Source organism: Lynx rufus, unplaced genomic scaffold (assembly GCF_022079265.1).
Source record: "Lynx rufus isolate CCGP_SWC_20201006 ecotype Redwood Valley unplaced genomic scaffold, mLynRuf1.p SCAF_5, whole genome shotgun sequence".
In the NCBI taxonomy this organism is placed as follows: domain Eukaryota; kingdom Metazoa; phylum Chordata; class Mammalia; order Carnivora; family Felidae; genus Lynx; species Lynx rufus.
The window spans coordinates 7,226,151-7,250,197 of record NW_025814867.1 but is presented as its reverse complement, the minus strand read 5'-3'; the positions used below and the strand labels follow the sequence as shown (position 1 = coordinate 7,250,197).

Below are 24,047 nucleotides of genomic sequence, written 5' to 3'. Positions count from 1 at the left end.
AGGGGTCAGGTGCGCAGTTTGCATTTTGGAGGAGAATGGTCAACGGGGGCAAATGGCAAGAGGTGTGAGGGCCACGGATGGGCAGGGGAGGCGATGCAGACCCTGGCTGGGGACAAAGACGCAGAGCATCAGATCGCAGAGGCGGTCGCTGACGGGCGGCGGGAGAGGCTGTCCAGGAAGACGGGACAGCTGATGAGGATAACGGTGCAGTGGGTGAGGTTGTCCGGGAAGACTGTGTGACTGCAAGAGAGAGAGAGAGAGAGAGAGTCTTGGCAGGATCCCAGAGAGGCGCTCTCGGAGAAGCAGGAGGGGAGTCACAGGCAGGCCAAGGGAGGCCGAAGCAGCTGGCCCCGCCGGGTGGCCCCTGAGACAGGTGGCTCTGGGGTGGGGATGAGGAAGGGCAGGCGTGGGGGTGGGGTGCCGCAGCATCCTGGCCAGAGGGAAAGGAGGAAGGGAAACCGAGGCCGCAGACTTCCTCAAATGCCAGCAGGTCGCTCGCCCAGCCGGCAGCACCACCGTCCCACCCATAGCTCGGTCCTGGGGTCCTGGCGGCCGGGACCGAGGAGGCCGGGTGGGGAGCGCGCAGCACAGCCTTGCCCGCAGAAAGACACAGCTCCGACGGCCACAGCAGTGCAGGGGCACAGGCTGCAGGATGGGCCGTGAGGAGCCAGGCAGGCCTCGGAAGAGTCCCCTTATCCTTTAATAAACGTGGCCCACAGGTGCCAGACCCCAGCCAGGCCCCAGGGGAGGGAGGGATCGGCAGTAGAATTTGCCTGGTAGGTGAGCCAGGCAGGTGGGTCCGGGCAGGCACCGGCTTCGAGCCAGGGCAGGCAGCGGGAGAGTAGCCCGGAGAGTCAGGCCCAGCTGTTCCCCGTCTGGCGGACCGGGGCGGGCTGTGGGAGACGGTGGGGACAGAGCCTGCCCTGGTTTGTGGGTGAAGCTTGTGCCCGGCACACATGTGCCTCCGGCTTGACCGGAGGGCCTAGGGAGGCCCTGAGTGCCTTGATGGAGGGAGGCGAGGGGAAAATAAATCAGAAGCCCCTACCAAGTGCCAGGCACTCACTAAGTGCCTTTTGTGCCAATGCGTCTCAGAAGCCACGCACTTGCCAATCTCCTAAGAATTTCATCAAAATGCAGCCTGATTCAGTGGCGGGGCCCGAGGTGCCACATGTCTGTAAGCTCCCGGTGCCTGGGGCCTCGCTTTGGAGAGAGAAGCTGTACTTCATTTCATCCACACCCCAGGGCAGCCGGGTGAGTACCGTGGGCTCTCTTTTCACACGCAAGGAAACTGAGGTACAGTGGCTTTTGGTGGCTCACGAGACCTACACTGTTTCCTGTCCTGCCCGCCACAATGGGGGCAAATAACACAGCCCCCACACCGTCACGTCCTCCAGTCCCCTGCTTTGTGTGTCCCCCAGACTCAGTCCCCCAGGTTTGTGAATTCAGACCCTCCTGCCATCAGCTGGCCTCCAGCCTGGAGCTTCTGAGCTCGCCTGCGGCGGTATCTAAAGAAACCAGGCAGGCCTTGGAGTGAACCTCACAGGAAACCAGAGACTATTGGCTAACTTTGCAAATAAAGATGCCCTCAGGGGGGTGGGGTGGGAAGGGAAATACTCCGTGACAGACAGACAGAGGGACGGGGTAGCTGATTGTCACAATTGTCAAGTCCAGAAGTTCCCTTCCCAGGCCCAGCCCAGGTAGGAAACAGAGAACTGGCCAGCACCTGTGGGCTCACGGGATGGGGCACGGTGGTCAGAGGTCACCGTGGGTTACAGATGCTGGTTTTCGCTTTACGTGCTAAGAGGGACCACTTTCCGGAAGATGTTGCTGCCGAAGGGCCAAGGGGCTTGAGGGGTGGCGGGCAGCGTGTGATCAGACCATTTGGGACGCGCTCAACGTGGGGTGCGATTAGAAGCATCAGCACTTACATGCCAGGGGACGAGTAGACATTCCCTGAAAACAAATGGCATCTGGATGAGAGTGAGGAAGTATTAGGCGCTTTTTAAGGTAAATAGTAAGGAAGTTGTTATTTTGTATAAAAAGAGTTCTTATTCTTTTAGAGACTCATACTTACCTGTTTATGGGTGAAATGCTATGATTCCTGGATCTGTTTTTAATTAATGTAGTAGGGTATGAAGTAGAATTGCATGGGACAGTGACCATGAGTTGCTAATTGAAGCTACGTGATGAGCCTGGGGGCTCTCTCTGCCTTTATGTAGGTTAGAAAATTTTGTAAGAAAAAATGTTTAATGTAGAATCTGCATTTTAGTTTTTATTTATTTTTTTAATTTTTTTTCAATGTTTATTTATTTTTAGAGAGAGACAAAGCGCAAGCGGGGGGATGGGGGGCAGAGAGAGAGGGAGACACAGAATCCGAAGCAGGCTCCGGGCCCTGAGCTGTCAGCACAGAACCCGATGCGGGGCTCGAACTCATGAGCCACGAGCTCATGACCTGAGCCCGAGTCAGATGCTTAACCGACTGAGCCACCTTGCATTTTAAATGTAAATATAACTATGCTTAATACGGATATAAGAATATGCATGGACATTGGATGGGAAAGGGCAAAAAGCTAGCTGTGGTTGATTCCGGGAAGTTGGATGGTGGAAAGTTTGGTTCTGTCTTGTTTTTCCTTTTCTTCCCGTGCTTTTGCGGTGCCTCCTACGTTTTTTTATAAAGCGCACCACTGCATTTCCAGCGACAACCATTTTAATGAATAAATCGCTGACACAAATTCGATGTCCAATGCTGTTGTAATCACTCTGAGGACACGGCCTCAGAAGGTTCGTGCCGTGGGAAAACCGTCTCAGAAATTATGAGCGGACACACACATGGGTGCAAGACAGGAGGAAACACGTTGAGGTCCGGTTGACGACTGGCCGGACCCGTCACTTCTCATTACTTGACCTTTATCTCACAGGTTCTGTAGTCTGCGCTCTGTAGGCTGACAGCCGAGCTCAGAGAAAGGCCAGGGAGCTTTAGGATTTCCCCTCCTCCAGAAAAGTTCATTTTCTTTTTCAAATGCGTTAGAGTTTATTTGTGTGTTTAGAGAGACAGAGAGTGCGCGAATGAGCAGGGGAGGGGCAGAAAGCGAGGGAGAGAGACCAAACTCCAAGCAGACTTGGAGTCTGCTCCAAGCACGGGAGCCCCACCAAGGCGTCGAACCCACAAACTCGGAGATCATGACCTGAGCCGAAGTCAAGAGTCCGACGCTTAATGGACTCAGCTGCGCAGGCGCCCCCCTTTTTCCAAGTACTTTCTTCTCGTTTTAAAATTTTATTTATTTTTGAGAGAGAGAAAGGGCACGTGCGCAAGCAGGGGAGGGGCAGAGAGAGAGGACAGACAGAGGATCCCAAGCGGGCTCTGCGCTGACAGCAGACAGCGGGGGCTCAAACTCACGAACCGCGAGGTCATGACCTGAGCCGAAGTCAGACGCTCGAGCGGCTGAGCCACCCAGGCGCCCCCTGAAATGCTTTACACAGAAAACTCAAGGTAGAAAACAACCTGACCCCAAAAGAAAGAAGAAGGTTGGATTGTGTGAGAAGCAGACGAGAAAGTTCCCTGGGGAAGCTTCTGCGGGGCAGGTCAGCCCATGCCCGGGGTTGCCTGGGAGGGGACTGGGCCCTGTAAGAGGACGCAGGCAGGAACTGGGCTGCTGAGCCTTGGGCACCACTGTTTGTCTGCCTGTCTGTCTGCATGTCCGTCTGTGTGTATGCACGCAAGTATGGTTCCGCGTCTTTTGCCTGCCTCTTTGCTTGGCTTCATTTTCACGCAGGGAATCAGGGCAGGACGTGGCTCTTGCCCGCCCGCCAGGGAAGGGGGCACCGACTGTGTGTCAGCCACACGCCCGGCCATACCCTAGCCGGGCTCCACGGCCGTCACTCTCTGCGTCACAGTGGGTAGGAGAGGCAGTTGGGCTTTGGAAGCCCTGACTCTGCACCTGACCTTGCTAAGCCTCGAGTCCTGCTTTAAAATGAATACCAGCCGTGAGCTGAGAATCGCCGAAGGCGAGTGACGGGTGGAGGTCGAATATCTGTATCAAGGGCAAGGTATATCCAGTTCTGACCACACCGTCTGGCCCGTATTTGGTGCTCAAGAAACAATATGGGTTGTCATTGTGGGAAGCCGCGGATCGGAAAGTTTGTGCGCCTTAAGACCACTAACCACGTTCAAATGCGGTTACGAGGGGCCGGGAGGAGGACGTATGCCAGAGCCCATCAGGTCAGAACCGGCATCCACTCCCCAGCCCATCCTCCCCCAGGAGACACCTCATCGCGCACCCCCGCCCCCCTCCCGCCCCCCTCCCGCCCCGGGCCGGGTTGTAGAAAGGCAGCAGTATTGGGGAGGGCCCCACACCAGAGACCCTGGCCTCAGAGACCGTCCATCTCAGGGTCTGGGCCATTCAGCTACCCCCTCCCCAGCTCAACCTCTGACCTGGAACAGAGGCCTCGGCTACCCGTTTTGTTCAGGCTCAAATATTTCCCGCCGAAGGTGTTCAGAGCCAGCGCCCCCCGTGCACGAGCCAGACAGGGAGGCGGACTCCTGCCGTCCAACAATGAACGGGTCACAGTTACGAAGAGGCACAGCCCCGGTGGCACAGGCCAGGTCTCCGCTGCCTTTTCCGGGAACTTGCTCTCGTTCCCAGCAGCACACTCCAGGGATTCCAAGGGCTTGCAACACTGGCTCTGCCCAGGAGGGCCAATGCTGGCGCTTCCGGCCGAGTCGTGATCCCGCCCGCCCTCCCTAGGGGCTCAGAAACGCGCTGGCTGCCGAGGGCTGGAATTCTCTCGGCCCTGCAGCCACACCTCCTCCTCCGGTCTGGCCAAAGAGCAACTATTTCGGATTATGAACCTTTGTAGGGAAGGAAACCTAGCTCGCGTCTCTTTAAATGTTTTTCTAAAGTATTTTTGCAGGCCCTCTTTGTCCTTTTCCTTAAACCTAAGTTCCACGTCAAATGCAGCACGCTCAAAGAACAGTGTGCAGGCTCACGACTTACAGATCAGTCTCGCACCCAACCAGCAGCCAGGCAGCAGGAGAGACCCAGGCCGGCCCCCATCCAGCGGCCCCCTCACTTCCCTTCCTGACTACCACCCTGCCCTCCCCGAAATCCCCACAACCCTGATCGTGATGGCCATTGCTCCCTCACTCGTCCTTAGGGCTTTACCCACCTAGATATGCATCCCTGCACAATACGCATTGCCGTTGCCCGCTCCTGACCTTTATATGCACGGATTCACACAGTCGGTCTGCTCTGGAGTCTGCATTTTTAAAATGCATCCGTGCCGTGGGAGATGTGGATGAACGCGCGCAAATGTTCGCGGTGGCGTTGTCCACAGAGACCTCGCCCTGCAAGCCAGCCAGGAGTACGACGGTGAGGTAGATAATCGTGGACCGCTCGCACACTGCCTGCCTATACAGCAATGGCAATGAGCGGGCTTGACCCTAGGGAACATGCCTATGCTCAGTGCCTTCGGCTTCAGTGCCCCCCCCCCACCCCCCCCTGCTCCCCACCTCCACCTTCGTTTACCTGGAAGATTGCCCCGGCTTCAAGACTCAGCTGAAATGATCCAGCCCCTGGGTCTCCCCCTAGCTTTTCCCCTGATAGTCTGCTACTGAACAGTAACCACAATTCCCAGAGACTGTATCTTAGCCACGTTTACCTCCATAGAATTTAGCACAGCACCTACTGTTGGGGAAGTCAAATAAAAACTAAGATCTCCAACCCAGAAAAAACCTCTCACCGAGATAACAGGGAAAACACGGTTACTGTTAAACAGACAGGCCACCAGAATGTGATGGGCATCACGGACAATCCGCTGAGAGACGGCAGAGATGGGGGGAGATGGAATCTCACCCTTTCACAGGGCCCAGCGGTTAGGATCCGTGCCGTGAGAGAGCACACCTAGTTCTCAGCCACACACTGTCATCCTAACTCTGCCGTGATAACTGAAGGGACCGTCTGTGATAGCTGGCTGGCTTCTTTCAGAGAAGAAATAGACTCCTGTCTTTAAGACGGGAGGATTTTTGCAATTTGAAGCAGAAGGACACCCGCCCAAGTTAGGCTCCTACCCTTCCACAGAAACTGGGAGACACAGGTGCTAATTCTTGATGTTTATATTTCCTTTTTTTTTTTTAAGTTTATTTATTTTGAGAGAGACAGAGACGGCGCGAGCGGGGGAGGGGCAGAGCGAGGGAGAGAGAGAGGCCCAAGCAGGCTTCGCGCTGTCAGCGCGGGCCGGATGCGGGGCTTGAACCCATGGAACCACGAGATCATGACCTGGGCCGAAACCAGGAGTCAGGGCTCTACAGACTGAGCCACCCAGGTGCCCCTTGATGTTTATATTTCAAAGAAAGGAGCCCCAGGCCCCTGAGAAAGATTCCTGGGACATAAAGCAGACAAAAGACGTGATCACATTCCCAAAAGGACGCGTGTCGTCATTTCAAAGAGAGGAGAAAACACTCCAGTGATGAGTTCCCTTTTGTTTTGTTTTTCTTTTTAATGTTTTTTGTGTTTTATTTTATATTTGAGAGAGATAGCGAGCATGAGCAGGGGAGGGGCAGAGAGACAGAAACGGAATCCGAAGCAGGCCCCAGGCTCCGAGCTGTCAGCACAGAACCCGACTCGGGGCTCAAACTCACGATCGGTGAGATCATGACCTGAGCCCAAGGCAGACGCCTAAGCGACTGAGCCCCCCAGGCGCCCCCAGCGACGAATTTCCTAAAGCAAATGCCCTAGGAATGAGGAGGCAGAGGACAATCTCTTCCCTTATTTTCAGCAGGGAGAATTAAGCCTCTTATTTTGAATTGTTATTTGTCCTTACAAAGATACATAATTAGCTTAGTTAATAATTTATTTAAAATCCATCTCTTCCTCAATTGCCAGAAAAAAAGCCCTAAAACATTTCCTTTCAGAATTTCACAGTTTGGCAGGGACGGATAAATAGCACAATGTGCTCGGAAGACGAAAGGAGAGGGCGGTGTGTCCAACCCAGAGCAAAAGCAGCTTCCGGAAAGGGGTGGCTCACCCAGGAGGCTCTCACCTCCGGTCTGGCTTTCTCCTGTTGCTGCTTCTGGCTTGGGGTGTTTGGCCCGTGGAAACGCTGGAGGGGGGGGGTGAGGCCCTGTGGTCGCAGGTAGATTGGTTGCCGAGGTGTAGACAGCCGCTCCGTTTACTTGCACGGGGGATGGGCTGCGAGGTGCAGAATGTGCCCTTCTAGCTCCTTGGCGTGCAGTTCAAGGCCCTTCCACCTGCCCTTCTTTTGCCCTCTCATCCTTACCTCTCCCTGCATCCCCCGGGGTGTCTCTTATAAAATCAGCTGTCCTTGTAAGTGGGAAAACCATCAGGACCTGGGAAAACCATCAGGACCTGGGAAAACCCTGTGCCCAAGCGGCCAGGGGTGTGGGCTTGGGGGCCACACTGGAAACCTTCCTCTGTAGGCCAAGGTGAAGACTTGTCAGGGCTGAAATCCAGCTCTCTGCCTCCAGATGGAACCTCATCTGAACTCGGGCAGGCTGTGAGCCCAGAAGCGTCATATTCCCTGGGCAGGCCACTGAAGAGTCACTTCTCGTGACACTAAGCCGTGCTTTTACCGCCCCAGGACGCATGTTGTGCTTAAAGACTATTTCCTTCTGTTTGGTCCTTGTCGAAAAATTAAAACACGCCAACGACATCCGTGTCACCGTGTGTTTGAAGGCAGGCAATGAGCTGAGCCTACAGCCTTCAGCCTCTTCTTCTCCAGAGAAAAGGACTCCAAATTTCCTTGCCACCATTGATGAGAGCTAGATTCGGGGGTCTGGCCGTGAGGACTCCCTAGTTGCGGCTGGAGAGGAAATGTCCCCGCCTTGTTCATTTCCTGACTGCCTGCCTTTTGCCTGACGGTCAGACTACCGGGTTCTGAGTCCCGAGGGGAGAGACCCGGGGAAAGTGTTCAGGCTCGCATCGTGGACCATCCTCTTTGGCGGGGGAGGGAGGGGGCTGTGACTACTATTTCTCGTTCCAACTCTAGAGAAGTGGTCCACAATAGCCTGCACACTCCTCCTCCAAGAGGGGAAGCCTGGGGGCGAGGCGGGAGCATGGCTCTGTGGAGAGATACACCTGGTTCTGCTGTTCCCTGGACAAGCTTCCCCGATCTCCCGGAGCCTCCACTGGCTCATTTGTACGGGAGGGACAACCATCGCATGCGGGCCTGTAGACAGAATCGAAGAGGGGCTTGTGTATGGAGTGTGCTAGTCCGTGGGCACCGAAGAAGGGCAGCCTCCTCTCCTTCCACAGCGGGCTCTCCGAGGATAACTTTAGGCTCTGGAACATTCTCGGGCTCAGTGGCACCCCCACAAAGAACGATGGGGTCAGGGCTCTAGCAATCTGTACTTTCCTCTAATTCCCTTTGGTTCAAAAGAACAAAAATGATGGGGCACCTGGGCGGCTCAGTCGGTTAAGTGTCCCGCTTCGACTCGGGTCATGGTCTCACGGTCCGCAGGCTCGAGCCCCGAGTCGGGCTCTGTGCTGACAGCGCAGGGCCTGGAGCCTGCTTCCCATTCTGTGTCTCCCTCTCTGTCTGCCCCTCCCCAGCTCTCACTGTCTCTCTCTCTCTCTCTCTCTCTCAAAAAAGTAAACAAACATTAAAAAAGAAAATTAAACCACAATTTTATCGGCATTTAGACGGAGCCTCTAACCCGGTCTTCACTCAGGGGCCTAAAAAGCCATCAGCGGAGACCCCAGAGGGAAAACCACCAACTGGCCAAGGAACGTCAAACACAAGAAGACGAGGATCCAGCAGGCAGTGAGCAGGATGTGAAGGCCAAAGTTGGGGGAAGCGGCCCGAAAAGGATGTGGGACTGAAGAGGAAAGTGGACTTGGGCCACTTAAATGAAAAGGGAAGTAGAGAACAGGGAAGCTGATTGGAAACACTGGGTAAATGATGACCCCAAAAAAGTTAAAAAATAAATGAGCAGGCCTGAGAAAAGGAAGTGGGCCAGAGTTGGGGGTGGGGGCGGGCAGCAGGGCAGGATCGGAGAGGGAGTGAGTTTATACTTGGGTGGGAAACGCATGTGCGCTCAAAGCTCTGCTTCTGGGTTCAGCACAGACTCTTGCAGCTGGACGGCGTTTAGCAAAACCTTGACTTACGGGAAGAGAGGGCGAGGAGGCCTGAGAACGGCCGGGAGGGGTTGTGTGATTGCTGGCCACAGCCCTCAGCGGGTGCTTCACCCCAACACCTGTCCTTCCTCTCGCACCCCCATCTGTATGACACCCGGCTGATGAGGCCCCGCAGAGAAAGCTTATCTGCTTGGATCCCTCACTCGGTTCCTGGTGGCCTCGGGGGCCTGGAAAGCCCGTGTCCGGCCCATCAGACCCCCAGCGGCCCTTCAACCTGCCCCGGAGACCACCCTCGAGGACTGTCCCCAGCTTTAAGCTCATCTCCCAGTCCTGGGACATCTCAGAAGCTCCAGGAATTAGAGGATCCACCTTTCCCAAAAAGTTCCCTCCCTTGATAAGGCTACCAAATTCAGAGGAACATTCAACGCACGAGGCATCCACTAAGCGCTCAGGGTTCAAGCAAGGGTCTCTGGCCTGGGATCAGGAAAGACACTTGTGTGCCCTGTTGGCACGTCTGGGAACCGGACAATTAAAAGGCCACCGTCATTACCAGTCCCACAGGGCAATTTGGAATGAAGGTCTAGGATACAATACTTGTATTCCTACAAGTATTCCTGGGGCATTGGCTCTGTGCCAGGCCCCTCCCTCTGTTGAACACTGGTCCACAGAGCTGAAGGAGACACCGGTCCTCGCTCAGGAACTCCCAGTCTCGGGCAGGACACACAGGCTGGCCGCGTGTGAGCCCCCATTGCAACCGTGCCACAGGCCAGCTGTGCGGCCTTGAGCAAGTTACTTGCCTTCTCTGAGTACATCTACTTGTCCATAGAGATCGTTATCCTTTTACGTGTCGGCTCCCGTTTATTGAGCATGAACCACAGGCTTCCATATTAGACTGTCTGCTTACTTATTTCATTTTCCATGTAACTCGTATTTTTGTTCATTTTTAAAATGTCAAGTGAATTAAATGAAAATTACCCCCCCAGACACACAGGTAATATGTGTTTAGCAATGAGCCTGAGAACTGAGTAAAAATTCAGTGAAGGTTTGTTTACTCTCCCCTTTGCCCTCTCCCCCCAGAAAATCTGAAAAGAAAATACCTGTTATTTCAGGGAAAAAAAAAATAAAAAGAACTTTACAGATGGGATATCCACAACGCCTAGGGTGGGAGCGAACAGCACAACAGTTCACGGGAGACCCGGATGGTTGCAGAGGTCCAAAGTGCTTCTGTTTCCTCACCAAATGCATTTATTTGAGTGCCTGCTGTATGCAACACACTGTGCCGGGCACATTCCTCAGAATGGCGCTGTGGGCAGACGTGAGAATGAGTCCCAGTCTTGCGATGAGGGACGTCAGACTCAGAGGTTCCAAGTTCACCCGAGGTCACTTGGCCAGAGGGCAGACGTGAGATTCAGCCAAGGGAGAGCCCGAGCCTGCCCACCTCCCCGCTGTCCCTCCTCAGTGACCCAGGGACTCCTGCTCGATTTAGAGGAGATCCCTGTGGGTAGGGCACAGTGCCAAGGGTGGAAATTAAGCCTATTTCATGCAGATTTGGCAAAATCAAGCCAACCCACCAGCACAGTTTCTGGGCTGCTGGCCCCAGCACAGGCACGAAGAGATGCCACACAGTCTCATTGTCCTTGGCCTCCTGTCAAGGCCAGCTTCGCCAGCTCCTTTCCCTGGGGGAGAAGGGGGAAGGGAGAGGGTCGTAGCTCCAGGATCCCTGACTTACGACCACTGAGGGCTTGACTCATTCGCTCCTACACGGCTGCGCGTCTGGAAAGACGTTCAGCAAGCCACCTGCACACAGGTAGGAATTTCCCCGTCTCCCCATATCTCCGCTCGAGCCATTTCAACCTGACATTTGTGTAGCTCGCAAAGGGTAGCATCTCAGCCATTTTCTGTGGTTGAACTTAAACATTATTTTTGTTTAAGTTTGTTTATTTTGAGAGAGCGAGAGAGTGAGAGGGCGCATGCAGGAGGGGCAGAGACAGAGGGAGAGAGACAATCCCCAATGGGCTCTGTGCTGACAGCGTGGGGCTCGATCCCACAAACCCATGAGCTCATGACCTGAGTCGAAATCAAGATTCAGACGCTCACGGCGCCTGGGTGGCCCGGTCGGTTGGGAGTCTGACTCTTGGTTCCAGCTCAGGTCATGATCTTGCAGTCCCTGAGTTCGAGCCTCACACCAGGCTCTGCGCTGACAGTACAGAGCCGGCTTGGGATTCTCTCTCCCTTTCTCTTTGCCTCTCCCGTGCTCGCTCGCTCACGCTCCCTCTCAAAATAAATGAATAAAAACTTTAAAAAAAGAGAGAGAGATGCTCGACTGACTGAGCCGCCCAATCACTGCTAAATTTAAACGTTATTGATTAAGGTCACAGCCAGAGATTTGTCTCTGAGAAAAGGGTATTGGCTGCTGAAAGCCAGGAACGCATACACTCTCCCTGGAGATGCTGGGAACGTCAGCCCAGGCTGAGAGGGCCCAGGGCAGAAAGGCTTAACCCACTTCGTCCCAGAAGAATCTGGATAAGATGCAAAGATGGGCCAGAACACAAAGCGGAGGCTGCGAGGGCGGGCCCTCACTTTGAAAGAGACACAGTCTGGGCAAAACCAGTGTGAAAAGGAGGCAGCAAGGTGTGGACACTCCCTTGGTTAAAAAGTGCGAACTTTGCTCTGGGTTGTGGTGGGGAAGGAGGCAGTGACAACCAGGAGGCGTGCTGTGAACATGCTTAGGGTTTCTCAGGGGCCCGTCTGTGGCATCACAAGGAAGAGGAGGAGGCCTCCGAGGGCCAGGGGGAAAGGGGAGCCCTTGCAGCCTCTGGAGTGAAGAACAAGCGAGCCCTGGCTAGGGAGGAGGGGGAGGAATGCGAAGTGTGACTTCCCAACCCGTGCAGAAACGTCTTCCCCTTCAATTTTTGTTCTGAAGGAAGCGGGGATTAAGAATCATGGGGAAGGCCAGGCCAAAGTGAGGGCAGGGCTGGTAATTACGGGGTGAATTCACCACCCGGGCCCAGCACAGTAGGCTACTGGAGCACGGTCCCCCAGACGGGCTCCGCACCCCTTTCATGACCCTGTGATGGCAGTGGTGACACCCTCTTCACTTGACCTTGAGGAGTGGCCGTCTGTGGCTGTCTGCTTAGAACTAAGGCATTTCCGGCTTTTGGTGCTAACCCCAGAAAAGTCCTGGGCAAACGGAGACGAGGTGGTCACTCTAGAGTGTATGACTCTGTCTTATCCCTTCAGGAAGAGAAGGACCTGTTGGTTCCAAAAGGAAGGGGAAGAGAAAGGGATCTCAAAAACGAAGATGAGGGGCTCCGCGTACAGGTCTGCTCGAGGCTCTGGAGAGTATCTGAGACCTCTCTCTTCAGTCTTGGCTTCCTATGGGACAAATTGGGGTCCAGAGGGTGGAGGGGTGGGGATAAGGAAGGAAGCGGAGAATCGCTTCGGGGAAGTTTGGACTACAAGTGTGAATTATGGCTGCACCCCCACCATCCTCCCCCCTGTTCTCCACACCCATAGTCCTCTCTCCCACTATTGACACCCTGGTCAGCCTTTTGGGTAGACGTTTGAAGATCCAAGAAGAAAAGATCTGCCTCGAGCTTTAAAAGGTCTGGATTCAAACGTTAGCTGAGCCGTTCGCTGCACAGCTCTGAACAAGTCCCTGAACCTCTCAGAGACCTGACTTCCTCTTCCGTCAGGGGAATCCTCTATGGCCTCTGTCAGGAGTCAGTCCGTCTTGGGGATTAAACAAGATGACGTGTGACACTGGGAAGTGTATCAGTTAGGCGCCCGACCGATATACTTGTTTCTTTCAGCCTGCCCATGTGTGGGGCCAGCTAGAATCCCAACTGTTTCTCTGAGAACTAATACTGTTATTTGTTTTCCTCTCTGATCCAGGCTGTCACCATGCCCACCCACTCCCCCAAATCAACTTTGGAATTCTTTGAGTATGATGAGTCAGCCGAAGCCTGTGATATGGGGGACGTTGTGGCCTTTGGGACCGTCTTCCTGTCCATACTTTACTCCCTTGTTTTTGCCTTTGGCCTGGTGGGAAATTTGCTGGTGGTGTTTGCCCTCACCAACAGCCGGAAGCCCAAGAGTATCACCGACGTCTACCTCCTGAACCTGGCCTTGTCGGATCTGCTGTTTGTAGCCACGTTGCCTTTCTGGACTCACTACCTGATGAGCGAGCAAGGCCTTCACAACGCCGTGTGCAAACTGTCTACGGCCTTCTTCTTCATCGGCTTTTTTGGAGGCATATTCTTCATCACCATCATCAGCATCGACAGGTACCGGGCCATTGTCCTGGCCGCCAACTCCATGAACACCCGGACCGTGCAGCATGGCGTCACCATCAGCCTGGGCGTCTGGGCGGCAGCCATCTTGGTGGCAGCACCTCAGTTCATGTTCACAAAACAAAAAGAAAACGAGTGCCTTGGTGACTACCCTGAGGTCCTGCAGGACCTCTGGCCCGTTCTCCGCAACGTGGAGGCAAATTTGCTTGGTTTCCTGCTCCCCCTGCTCGTTATGAGCTACTGTTACTTCAGAATCATGCGGACACTGTTTTCCTGCAAGAACCACAAGAAAGCCAAAGCCATTAAGCTGATCTTCCTGGTGGTCGTCGTGTTTTTTCTCTTCTGGACACCCTACAACATCATGATTTTTTTAGAGACGCTTAATCTCTATGACTTCTTTCCCAATTGTGACATGAAGAAGGATCTGAGGTTGGCCCTCAGTGTGACTGAGACAATTGCATTCACCCACTGTTGCCTCAACCCCTTTATCTATGCGTTTGCTGGAGAGAAGTTCAGAAGATACCTTTACCACCTGTATAGGAAATGCCTGGCCGTCCTGTGTGGTCATCCTGTCCACGTCGGTTTCTCCCCGTCTGAATCACAAACGAGCAAGCGGGAAAGCATTCTGAGCAGTAATTTTACTCACCACACCAGTGATGGAGATGCGTCCATCCTTCTCTGAGGGGATCCCCAAAGCCTTGCCCCTCTAGAGAGCCCGGAGTTCCCAAGCCTGCCACTGAATAACGAAGACAGATTTTTTTGTTTGTCCGTGTCTTACGTGCAAGACACGACGGACCGAATCCTCCAAAACAACCCTGACGCGTTTCTGAGCAAAATGTGAGGGATGAGGGGTAGGCACGTCTCTCACTGCAAATGTCAGAGCTTTCTGTTCACACAGGACAAAAATTCAACTCGCTGTAGCTTAGCTAAAGAGGAGGCGGGGCGTATTATTCACATGGTAGTGTGAGCAAGAGAGTGGCTGAGCCCTCAGAGTATGTAGAAACTAGGGCTTGAGTCCAGCTAGAATTTTCCTCTCTAGGGCTCTCAAATCTCTGAGTGGTGACAGAGCTCCCAGACACAGCTTAGCCAACAGAGTGGGACTGAGAACCACTCCTCTCTGCTCCCAAGGTTAAAATTCCCAGGGAAGGGCTCTCATTGGCCGAGTTTGAATCAGATGCCCCTCCCTGGACCAGGTTGTGGTATTTACGCGGGGGAGAATAGATAAAATGGAGGCGTCCATTCCAATCTCATGGTTAGAGGTGCAGGAAGACATATGTCCAAGCAGCCGGGGGCAGGAGGGGGGGGATGCTATTTTGACCCAATAGAACAAGAGCTGCCCACCTACCTTCCCATGTATCTGGCCCAGCCTCCTCACCGATCACACCAGCCAGCACGCACTGCCAGCCTGCTTTCCTTAAATCCTTCTCTGTCATGCCTCCCGACCCGCGAAGGCAGTCCAGTGCCCCCTGCATCCAGTCCGAGACCCTCCATCATGTGGTCGCACCGACAGGTTCTCCATTTCGTCCCCTTCCCCAAAGAATCCAGCCTCTCGGCCAACCGGATCTCTTCCATCACGCATCATCACCTGCTCCTGGGTGCAGGGAGATGAAGAGAAGGAACCCTGACCCAAACTGACAAGGGATGGTTTCCAATCCCACCTTCATCACTCGCCAGCTGGGTAGCTCGGGGCCAGCCCAGCTTCATCTCCTTATCTGTAGAATGGAAACCATGGTACTTTTCTCATAGGGAGCCTCCTTCCCGGCATGAGAAACCAGCCACCAGCCCTGGCAGGTGCCACCCCTCTTCTCTGGTTTCCAGACCTCGGCTTTCCCCCCCTCCCCGCCACCTGGTGCAGCGCTTACACGGCAAACCTGCCTTGAATATCCCTTTCCAGTCGCCTCGCGGCAAACCCCTGCCCATCCGGAGAGAACCCCCATCCTTCATGCCAACTTGGAGAGCCAAGGTCACAGACACTTTCACATGTTTAGAGTTGAAAGCATCACGTGCAGACCCTTTCGTAATCTATTTGTCTCTTAACATCAGACCCCAAACGGTTCTCGGTTTCTACGTAGTTTTGTACCGTTTGCTTTAGAAGGCTCTGCCAGGCTGTGCACTGGTCGAAGGCAACTGACTCATCTCTGTATTTCTGACACATCCTTGGGAGTCATCATGTTGGTTCAGTTGGTGGTAGAATGAATCGTGTTGCAGCAAGATCACGTCTCCTGCTTTGCTCACCATTGTCCTGTTGATAAACATTCCGCTTGTTGCCAGTGTTTAGCAAATATATATTTCACAGCACTTTGGTCCGCGTAATTTCCTTTCTCCTCTTCAGTTATTTCCTTTGGATGGATTACTCCATCGTGGGGATAACTGGGTCGAAGGGCACAGCAAGGTTTTGGCTTTTTCTTTTTTTTTAATTTATTTTTTTAAGGTTTTGGCTTTTGACCCATAACACGGGAAATCGGTTTATTACAAAATCTTAATTGAGCATATATGGCACGCAACATGTAAGCTCGGATCCTGAGCGGCCCCAAAGGTAAGTGAGACCAGGCCGCTGCCCTTCGTGATTTAACATTCAAGTGCAGAACAGAGAAGTGAACAAGAAAAAACACTTTGCATGAATTGGTAACACGAGAGCCGTCTGACCTGAGTCTTTACGGGTGAGGAGCTCTCCAGGCGACGGAGGGGATGGCATTCTAGGCTCAGTGAATGGCATATGGAAAGGAGGTGTGTGAGGGCATGGGGATCTTAACATGAGAAAAGCATGTGAATTTCGAAAGGCATTCGGAGCAGAGTGGGTGGGGAGAGTCTTCTGGAACATTGGCTCAAACAACTAACCAGAGGGCGTTTTCTCCCCAGGCTGCCCACAAGTTTTCTCTACTATTACTTGAACCTCATTGCAACCTTTGGGTCATAAAACTTTCAATGAAACTTTAACTCGTTTCTGGACTCCCACGAAAAGAGGGAAACATTCTTCTGGCTTGAGAAGTAAAAGTGGAGAGACAAACACTTTCATGTCTAAGTGAACATTCAATTAGTATCCTAAGAAACGGTCGCTCATCCATTTTGCTGAATAAGACAGAATAGGGAGAAAATAGGGAAGTTCACTGAAAACCCTAAATAGCAGTGATGTTGGTGTCTAAATAAAGGATAGCACATTTGAAAAAGACAGTTGGCCCTAACAGCACAGCTGCGGCAAACCCACGACTGCTTCTGAGCTCTGGGCTTCCCCAAAGTGGAGGGAAATGGTGGACCCCAAAGGCAGAGAGACATCTGTGACTGAGTCCCAACGTATTAACTCTGTCATCTTGGGCAAGTTACTTGACATCTCTGAGGCTCAGTTTCCTCATCTGAAAGAGAAGAATAAAAGTGGGGCTCACCTCCTCAGATTATCATGAGGATTTCGTAGGATTGCCTCCACAACGCACACAGTGCGTGCCTAGCAGAGCAAACTCAAAGAAATGGTGGTGACTATTGTTATTTTTTACCTTCTTCTTATTATTAGGTTGAACCTTTCCCAGTGAAGAAACTCATGCTATCTTGTCCGTGCCTCCTTGCTCTCCTGAGTCCCAGAATCACAGAATTTTAGGTGCAGGTAAGGGGCAGGAGACCCAGAGAGGGCCAGGGGCTGGTCCAAGAGGTAGATCTCTTGAATCCAAGTCTATGGATTTTTTTCCCCATCTCAAGAACAATACGGACCAATCCTATGATAACTGTAGTTAACAATACTGTGTTGCATATTTGAAAGTTGCTACGAGAGATTTAGTTGCTAATAAGATTTTTAAAGTTCTGATCACACGCACAACGTAATAACTGTGTGAGGTGATAAATGTCTTCACTAACTTTATTGTGGTAATCACTCTGCAATATATTCGTGTACAAAATCACTATTTTGCACACCTTAAACTTACAGAATGTCATGTATCAATTATACCTCAATAAAGCTGGAAAAAGATACAGACCAACCCTGCCTCCAAGAGCAGAGAACACAGGTGGGCATGCAAAAGAAAAAAAAAGAAAAATCCAGAAGGAAGGTCTACAGGTGGATGACTGAGGCAGGGAGGGGAGATCTTCCCTCCAGGATGCTGAGTTTAACAGAATCAACCCACTCACAATGACCGGTGCAGCCTGGGTGGGGCAGCTTTTGGTGACAGCTGTTCTGTGACATCAGTATCTCTAATGACAATGGTCACCAGACGGAGGCTTATCAGCCAGGATCCCCAGGGGCGAATCTAACAGCAGAATCTGGGTGGTAGACAGAGCCTCCACTGAGAAGGGCCACCGTCCAGGGATGGCAATCCACTGTGTCTGCAGTATATACAGGTCAGGTGAGCTTCCCATCGTCTCTCTCTGAGAGTCTACCCCTGAACACCCAGGGAGAGAATTCACCTCTGGCCCCGCGAGGCCAACAACTGCACACGGGGACATGGCAACTTGACTGAGAGATCCCTCCAAGTTAGGGTAGTCTGTCCCAACTGAGAAGTTAACTCTCTTCTCCACCCACACCCCACTCCCCTGGCCCACAGGGAGCACTTTGGTTTCAACATGACTTGTAATGTCGTTTGCTTGACTAGCTAAGTTGGCAACCCTATGGTGGGCCACCCGCAAGTGGTATTATGGGAGAGCGGGTGACAAAAGTATTTCTTAGCAAATGAGGACATACCCAGTTTCTCTTCAAGACACCCTCCATCCATAGGAGGGCCAAGTCGTTTTCTCAAGGATACGGGTGCCACGTTTCCATTTCTGTTGAATAAGACAGCTGTTAGGCAACAGCCACAGTTGTTCCTCCACAGACACACCCAGACGCTCGAGAAACCACAAAACATGCTCAGCAGGAAAATTACTCTTTGACTCCGTATTTCCTCCTTTATTTAGGTAGGAACAAAAATACATTTTAATTTGCATTTGAGTACTCGGTTTTAAGAGTGTTCCATTTTCAATGTGTTTGTTTTATATTCTTTATGACTTTTCTCTGGACGTAAAAGAAATGCCTGGCCACAGAAAATACAAAACAATAAATGAACAAAAAGTTAGAATTACACAATATTTGCGGGGCGCCTGGGTGGCTCAGTCGGTTAAGCGCCCGACCTCGGCTCAGGTCAAGATCTCACGGTTCGTGAGTTCAAGCCCCAAGTCGATCTCTGTGCTGACAGCTCAGAGCCTGGAGCCTGCTTCCGATTCTGTGTGTCCCTCTCTCTCTCTGTTCCTCCCCCACTTGCACTCTGTCTCTCTCTCTCTCTCAAAAGTAAAGATTAAAATAAATTTTTTTAAGAATTACACAATATTTCATCTCTCTAAGAATTGTTTAACACAGACATGGTTTTCTGCCATGTTATTCTCTGCAGGTATAAATTTAAGAAAAGATTTGAGATCATAACATACATAGAGTTTATCTTACATTTTTCATTTAACATTATAGCATAAACATTTTCCCATGTATTAACCTCAAACATGGTTTTCAGTGATTACACGAGTCCATTCAGACTTTAGCCAAGCCCCTACCGATGGACACAGAGGCAACATCCAATTTTCATTATTATGTACAACACTGTGCTAAACATAAATCTTTGTGCGTATGTTTGTATAAGAGGAATTATTGGATCAACGGATTAAAGCGTCTGTGGGTCTTTTGCTAGCTACTGCAACACTGCTTTTCAGAATGATGACACCATGTAGCTAATGCTCCATGACTTTTTAATGTTTATTATTGAAAGACAGAGAGAGACAGAGCGTGAGCAGGGGAGGGGCAGAGAGAGAGGGAGACACAGAATCCAAAGCAGGTTCCAGGCTCCGAGCTGTCAGCACAGAGCCCGACGGGGGGGTCGAACTCACAGACCGCGAGATGGTGACCTGAGCCAAAGTCGGACGCTCAACCGACTGAGCCCCCCAGGTGCCCCTCCCTGACTTCTTAGTGCACCCCCGACCTTCCCAAGCTTTGGGGTCAGGACATTACAGGCTTTTGTTATTTTAGAAAATAGTAGCTACTGACTTCAAAAATCAGAGAGAGAGAGAGAAAAAAAAAGACCTCCATTTCTGGGGTGCCTGGGTGGCTCAGTTGGTTAAGTGTCCAACTTCAGCTCAGGTCATGATCTCACTGTTCATGGGTTCGAGCCCTGCATCGGCCTCTGTGCTGTCAGCTCAGAGCCTGGAGCCTGCTTCGGATTCTGTGTCTCCCTCTCTCTGCCCCTCCCCTGCTCATTCTCTCTCTCTCTCTCTTTCTCTCTCAAAAATAAATTAAAAATAATTTTTTAAATTAAAAAAAAGACTTTGGGGCACCTGGGTGGCTCAGTCAGTTAAGTGTTCAACTTCAGCTCAGGTCATGATCTCACGGTTTGTGGGTTTGAGCCCCACATGGGGCTCTGTGCTGTTGACCGCTCAGAGCCTGGAGCCTGCTTCCGAAACTGGGTCTCCTCTCCCTCTCTCTGTCCCTCCCCTACTTGCACTCTGTTTTGCTCTCTCTCAAAAGTAATAAAAATAAACATTTAAAAAAGTACTGCCATTCCTGAGAGAAGGTAATAAGACTGTTATTTAGGAGAGAGAAAAGGAAAAAGAGACCGGGGGGTTTATTTTTATTTGTTACTTTTTAAGTTTATTTATTTTGAGGGAGAGAAAAAGCATGCACATGAGCAGGGAAAGGGGCAGAGAGAGAGAGGGGTGGGGGGAGAGAACCCCAAGCAGGCTCCGGGCTGTCAGCACAGAGCCCAAGGTGGAGCTCGATCTCGCAACCTGGGAGATCATGACCTGAGTCGAGATCAAGAGTCAGATGCTCCACCGACTGAGCCACCCAGGTGCCCCAAGACAGGGGATTTTTTAAAAAAAAATTTTTTTTTCAACGTTTTTATTTATTTTTGGGACAGAGAGAGACAGAGCATGAACGGGGGAGGGGCAGAGAGAGAGGGAGACACAGAATCGGAAACAGGCTCCAGGCTCTGAGCCATCAGCCCAGAGCCTGACGTGGGGCTCGAACTCACGGACCGCGAGATCGTGACCTGGCTGAAGTCGGACGCTCAACCGACTGCGCCACCCAGGCGCCCCAAGACAGGGGATTTTTAAAAGTGACCGACAACATCACAAAATCCGTTGTTTTAAGGAAAGACTGTGTAGTGCTTGGATTAAGGGGGCACAGGAGAGGCTATCTGAGTCGTAAAACATCTGGGGGAAGGAGGAGTGGAGAGTCACCGTTTCATAATCAAGGACTAGAGTTTCGGTTTTACAGAATGAAAGAGCTGTAGAGACGGAGGGTGGTGATGGTCGCATATCATGAGGGAGCGCACTCAATACCACCGATCTGCACACTTGAAAATGGCTGAGACGGTACATCTTATGGGTACTTTAGCACAAGAAAATGTGGGAGAGAAAAACTCCAGCAGAATCGAGGAGGAAGGAGGTGGTGACACTGCTTCTGGGGGTGAGGGCGGGGAAGGGTCTTAGGGGGAGAAGTAGGTCTGAAGAGGGCACCCAGAGAATCCCGGTGCAACTTGAGGGTTTACAAAATTCACATCTTTTTTCAATGTTTCTTTATTTTGAGACAGAGAGACAGAGCGAGCATGCACATGAGTGTGGGAGGAGCAGAGAGAGAGGGAGAGAGAATCCCAAGCAGGCTCCACACTGTAGGTGCGGAGCCTCACTCAGGGCTCGATCCCACGAACTGTGAGATCGTGGGATGAACCGAAATCAAGAGTAGGACGTTCAACCGACTGAGCCCCCCAGGCGCCCCCGAAAGAGTCAGGTCTGTCCAAGGTAAACAATCTGCAAAAGGCAACCGAAGGGAGAATTTATTCCAGATTTAGCCTAGTTGGTGGCAGGGAAGTCTATTTTCAACGCATCCCCTGCCATTTTGGATAGACTTCGAAGTAGCTGTGTCAGCGTCAGGGAGAGCTCGTTAACCTGCAAAAGGAGAAAAGGCAAAAAACGAAAACAAAACCAAAAAACAAAGCACCCACGACTTTATTTCCATCTCTAGTAACTTCTCTCCAGGATGCATTTCGCAAACTGTGTCTACCTCATCCAGCAGTGAATTTCTTAGAAATCCAAGGCGTAGTGGCGCAACGCTCAAGTCGGCCAGGGAAATCCATCGATGCCAACTCCAAGAACCCTCTGGTGAATCCAGGTAGCCCTCTTCGGGGGCTGGAGGATGCCCAGCTGGGAAGCTGGGAAGCCCGGTACCAAAAAGGCTGATTGACACCTTTATCGGGAAGGGAAAAGTGCCCATTTCAAGGCACCTTATTTCGCTGAGAAGTAGAGGGAAGCGGAAGAGAATTCCCACAGGCTCTCCAAACCGCCCCCCCTCCTGCCTACACGCAGCCGTTTCCCACTTGCGTTTCTTCCTCTCCGGGCTCCGTGGAAGGATTTTCTCTGCGCTGGCCTAAAGCCAAACCCTCCACTTGTGCACGAGATCCGTTCCCTCCTACGTCCTCGAGGGTTGGATTTCTGCTTCCCTCCCGGCCGCGGGATTCCCAGTGAGCAGAGGAACAGGCCAGAATGCCTCGCGTTTTTAGACCCCCCTCCGGACTCCGTTTCCTCCCCGCTTCTGTTCTCGTTCTGATCTCTTCTCCACTTAGAGACACCCAAGGGGCATCTCCAGCCCCTGGGCCCCCAGCCTGCCTTGCGCTTCTTCCCCGTCACTCACCCAGACACTCCTGGCAAAGTCCTGGATGCTGTCCGCGTGGCTAGGCCAGCGGGTCCACGATCGGGCCCACCCCACTGACCTAGCGGCAGAATTTACAAAGCTCAGCCCTCCCTCCTCCTTGAAGCGCCCTTTCCATTTGGTCCTGGAGATGCCACTCTCTCTGCCGCTTATCCCTCACGGGCTGCCCTTCCAGTCTTCTTCTCTGGTTCCTTTCTGCCTCCCTGACCTCCAAGCATCAAGGGCCTTGGGATGACTTCTGTCTACGCTCGCTCCCCCGGAGGGCTCAGCCAGCTGCAAAGCTGTAACCACCTTCTCTCTGCCCTGACAACATCCAGATGGTTTTCTCCAGCCCAGACTGCTCTGAAGCCCAGACGTGTATGTTCAGTTCCCTGACCACGTCCCCCGGATAGACAACAAGCGTCTCCTGGCACTCATCACAGAACGCTGCAGTCTTCACCGGCTCTGTAAACGACAAGTCCATTCTTCCGGTTGCTCTGGCCAAAAACCTTGGCGTTCTCCTGGACGCCCCTCTTTCCCTGAGCCTCCATTCCCAACACACCAGAAGATTCCAGCCCGCACTTTTTTTTTTTTTTCAAATCGGTTCCTTATCAGATTTTCTGCCACTGCCCCATCATCCCACATGCCACCGTCTCTCCCCTAGACGACTCCACAGGCTCCCCTGTCTCTGCTCCCACTCCACAGTCCATTCTCTGCCCTGGCCCCAGGGGTCGTCTTAATGTTTCAGTCGGATCACGTCACTCCTCTACTCGACATCACCCAACGGCTCCCTCTTCCCCTAGGATGAACCCAAACCCTCTTCTGAGATCTAGGAGACCTGCAGGACCTAGCCCTAGCCTCCTTTCCAGTCTCGTAGCCCAAGACTTTCCTCCCACACTCTGTTGAGTCACACGGGCCCCCGAGCTCTTCCGGAAACAGGCAGAGCTCTTCCCTACCACAGGCCATTTGCACTTGCCCCTTTCTCTGCCTGGGAGACTCTTCTGGGGGGAGCTGGTGGGTAGCCTCTTTTATCAGATCTGTGCAGGGCTCACTGCCTGGCTTCACTCAGCCTCTGCTTCAGTATCACCTCCACAGAGAGGCCTCCACAAATCTCCCCATTTAAAACAGAACCGCACATGCATTTTCACACTATCCCTATTCCTGAATTTCTTTGTTTTCTTACCCTTATCTCTCCCTGACACTATATTAGATATTTGCCTATTTCTTTTTTTTTTTCCTTCAAATTTTATTTATTTTTAAGACAGGGAGTACAGGGACACCTGGGTGGTTCAGTCGGTTAAGCATCCGACTTCAGCTCAGGTCATGATCTCTACAGTTTGTGAGTTCGAGCCCCGCGTCGCGCTCTGTGCTGACAGCTCGGAGCCTGGGCCCTGCTTCTCATTCTGTGTCTCCCTCTCTCTCTGCCCCTCTCCAATTCATGCTCTGTCTCTCTCTCTCAAAAATAAATAAACATTAAAAAAGAATTGAAGAGCTTGTTGTGGAGGAAATAGAATCATCTTTTGTCTGTCATTGATGTTACAAATATTGATCCCCGATGTCACCTACTATTTTTCTACTTCAAACGTCAAAACTCACAGTGGTTTCTCTTTTCAGGTGACCCTGCCTTGTAGTTGATGGAGATCCCTCCCCCCATTCTGTCAAGGCTGTGTTGAGTCCTGCTTCGTCTGTGGTGTTATTTGGCATTTTCACCTTTTCCTATGCATTCGGTCGCATTTTAACGGAATATTTCAAGGGGCCGCCCCAGAGGCTGCTAGCCAGACGCCATTGAACCCTAAAATGACTCTCGGCTACAGCATGGTTCTCGTGGTTATTAATGTAAGTTGATCAGAGGCCGCAGAAATGACGCTGCATTAATTCATCGCTACTCAAAGCATGGGCGGATACACGCAGGCTGGGGAATGACGGGCATGGGACGTCGACTCCAGTTCTTTGGAGTATTTATCACACTTGGTTTGGTTACTTCCTAAGGGCATCCAGGTATTTGACTTGAAGAGGCACGAACCAGTAAAATGCAGC

At 52.1% G+C, this 24,047-nt stretch overlaps 1 protein-coding gene across 4 annotated transcripts; it reads left to right on the top strand.

The window, feature by feature from the left end:
• Nucleotides 1–549: 549 nt before the first annotated feature.
• CX3CR1 (C-X3-C motif chemokine receptor 1) lies at nt 550–15,682 on the top strand. 4 transcript variants are annotated; one of them, XM_047099017.1, is made up of 3 exons: nt 550–1,251; nt 8,687–8,909; nt 12,987–15,682. In XM_047099017.1, the coding sequence occupies exons 2-3, from the start codon at nt 8,865–8,867 to the stop codon at nt 14,064–14,066; spliced, it is 1,125 nt and encodes a 374-aa protein (XP_046954973.1). In that variant the 5' UTR covers nt 550–1,251; nt 8,687–8,864; the 3' UTR covers nt 14,067–15,682. The 4 variants fall into 4 exon arrangements, 3 of the variants coding, with proteins under 3 accessions (XP_046954973.1, XP_046954974.1, XP_046954972.1); XM_047099016.1 differs by lacking the exon at nt 550–1,251 and adding an exon at nt 1,622–1,697; XM_047099018.1 differs by lacking the exons at nt 550–1,251; nt 8,687–8,909 and adding an exon at nt 1,614–1,697.
• The last annotated feature ends 8,365 nt before the right edge of the window (nt 15,683–24,047 follow it).

Excerpts from the sequence above, each read along its gene's own strand:
- CX3CR1 (XM_047099017.1), top strand. The coding sequence starts at position 8,865 with ATGAAAAGGGAAGTAGAGAACAGGGAAGCTGATTGGAAACACTGG. Across the intron at positions 8,910-12,986 it reads AAGCTGATTGGAAACACTGG|GCTGTCACCATGCCCACCCA; the intron begins GTAAATGATGAC and ends TCTCTGATCCAG.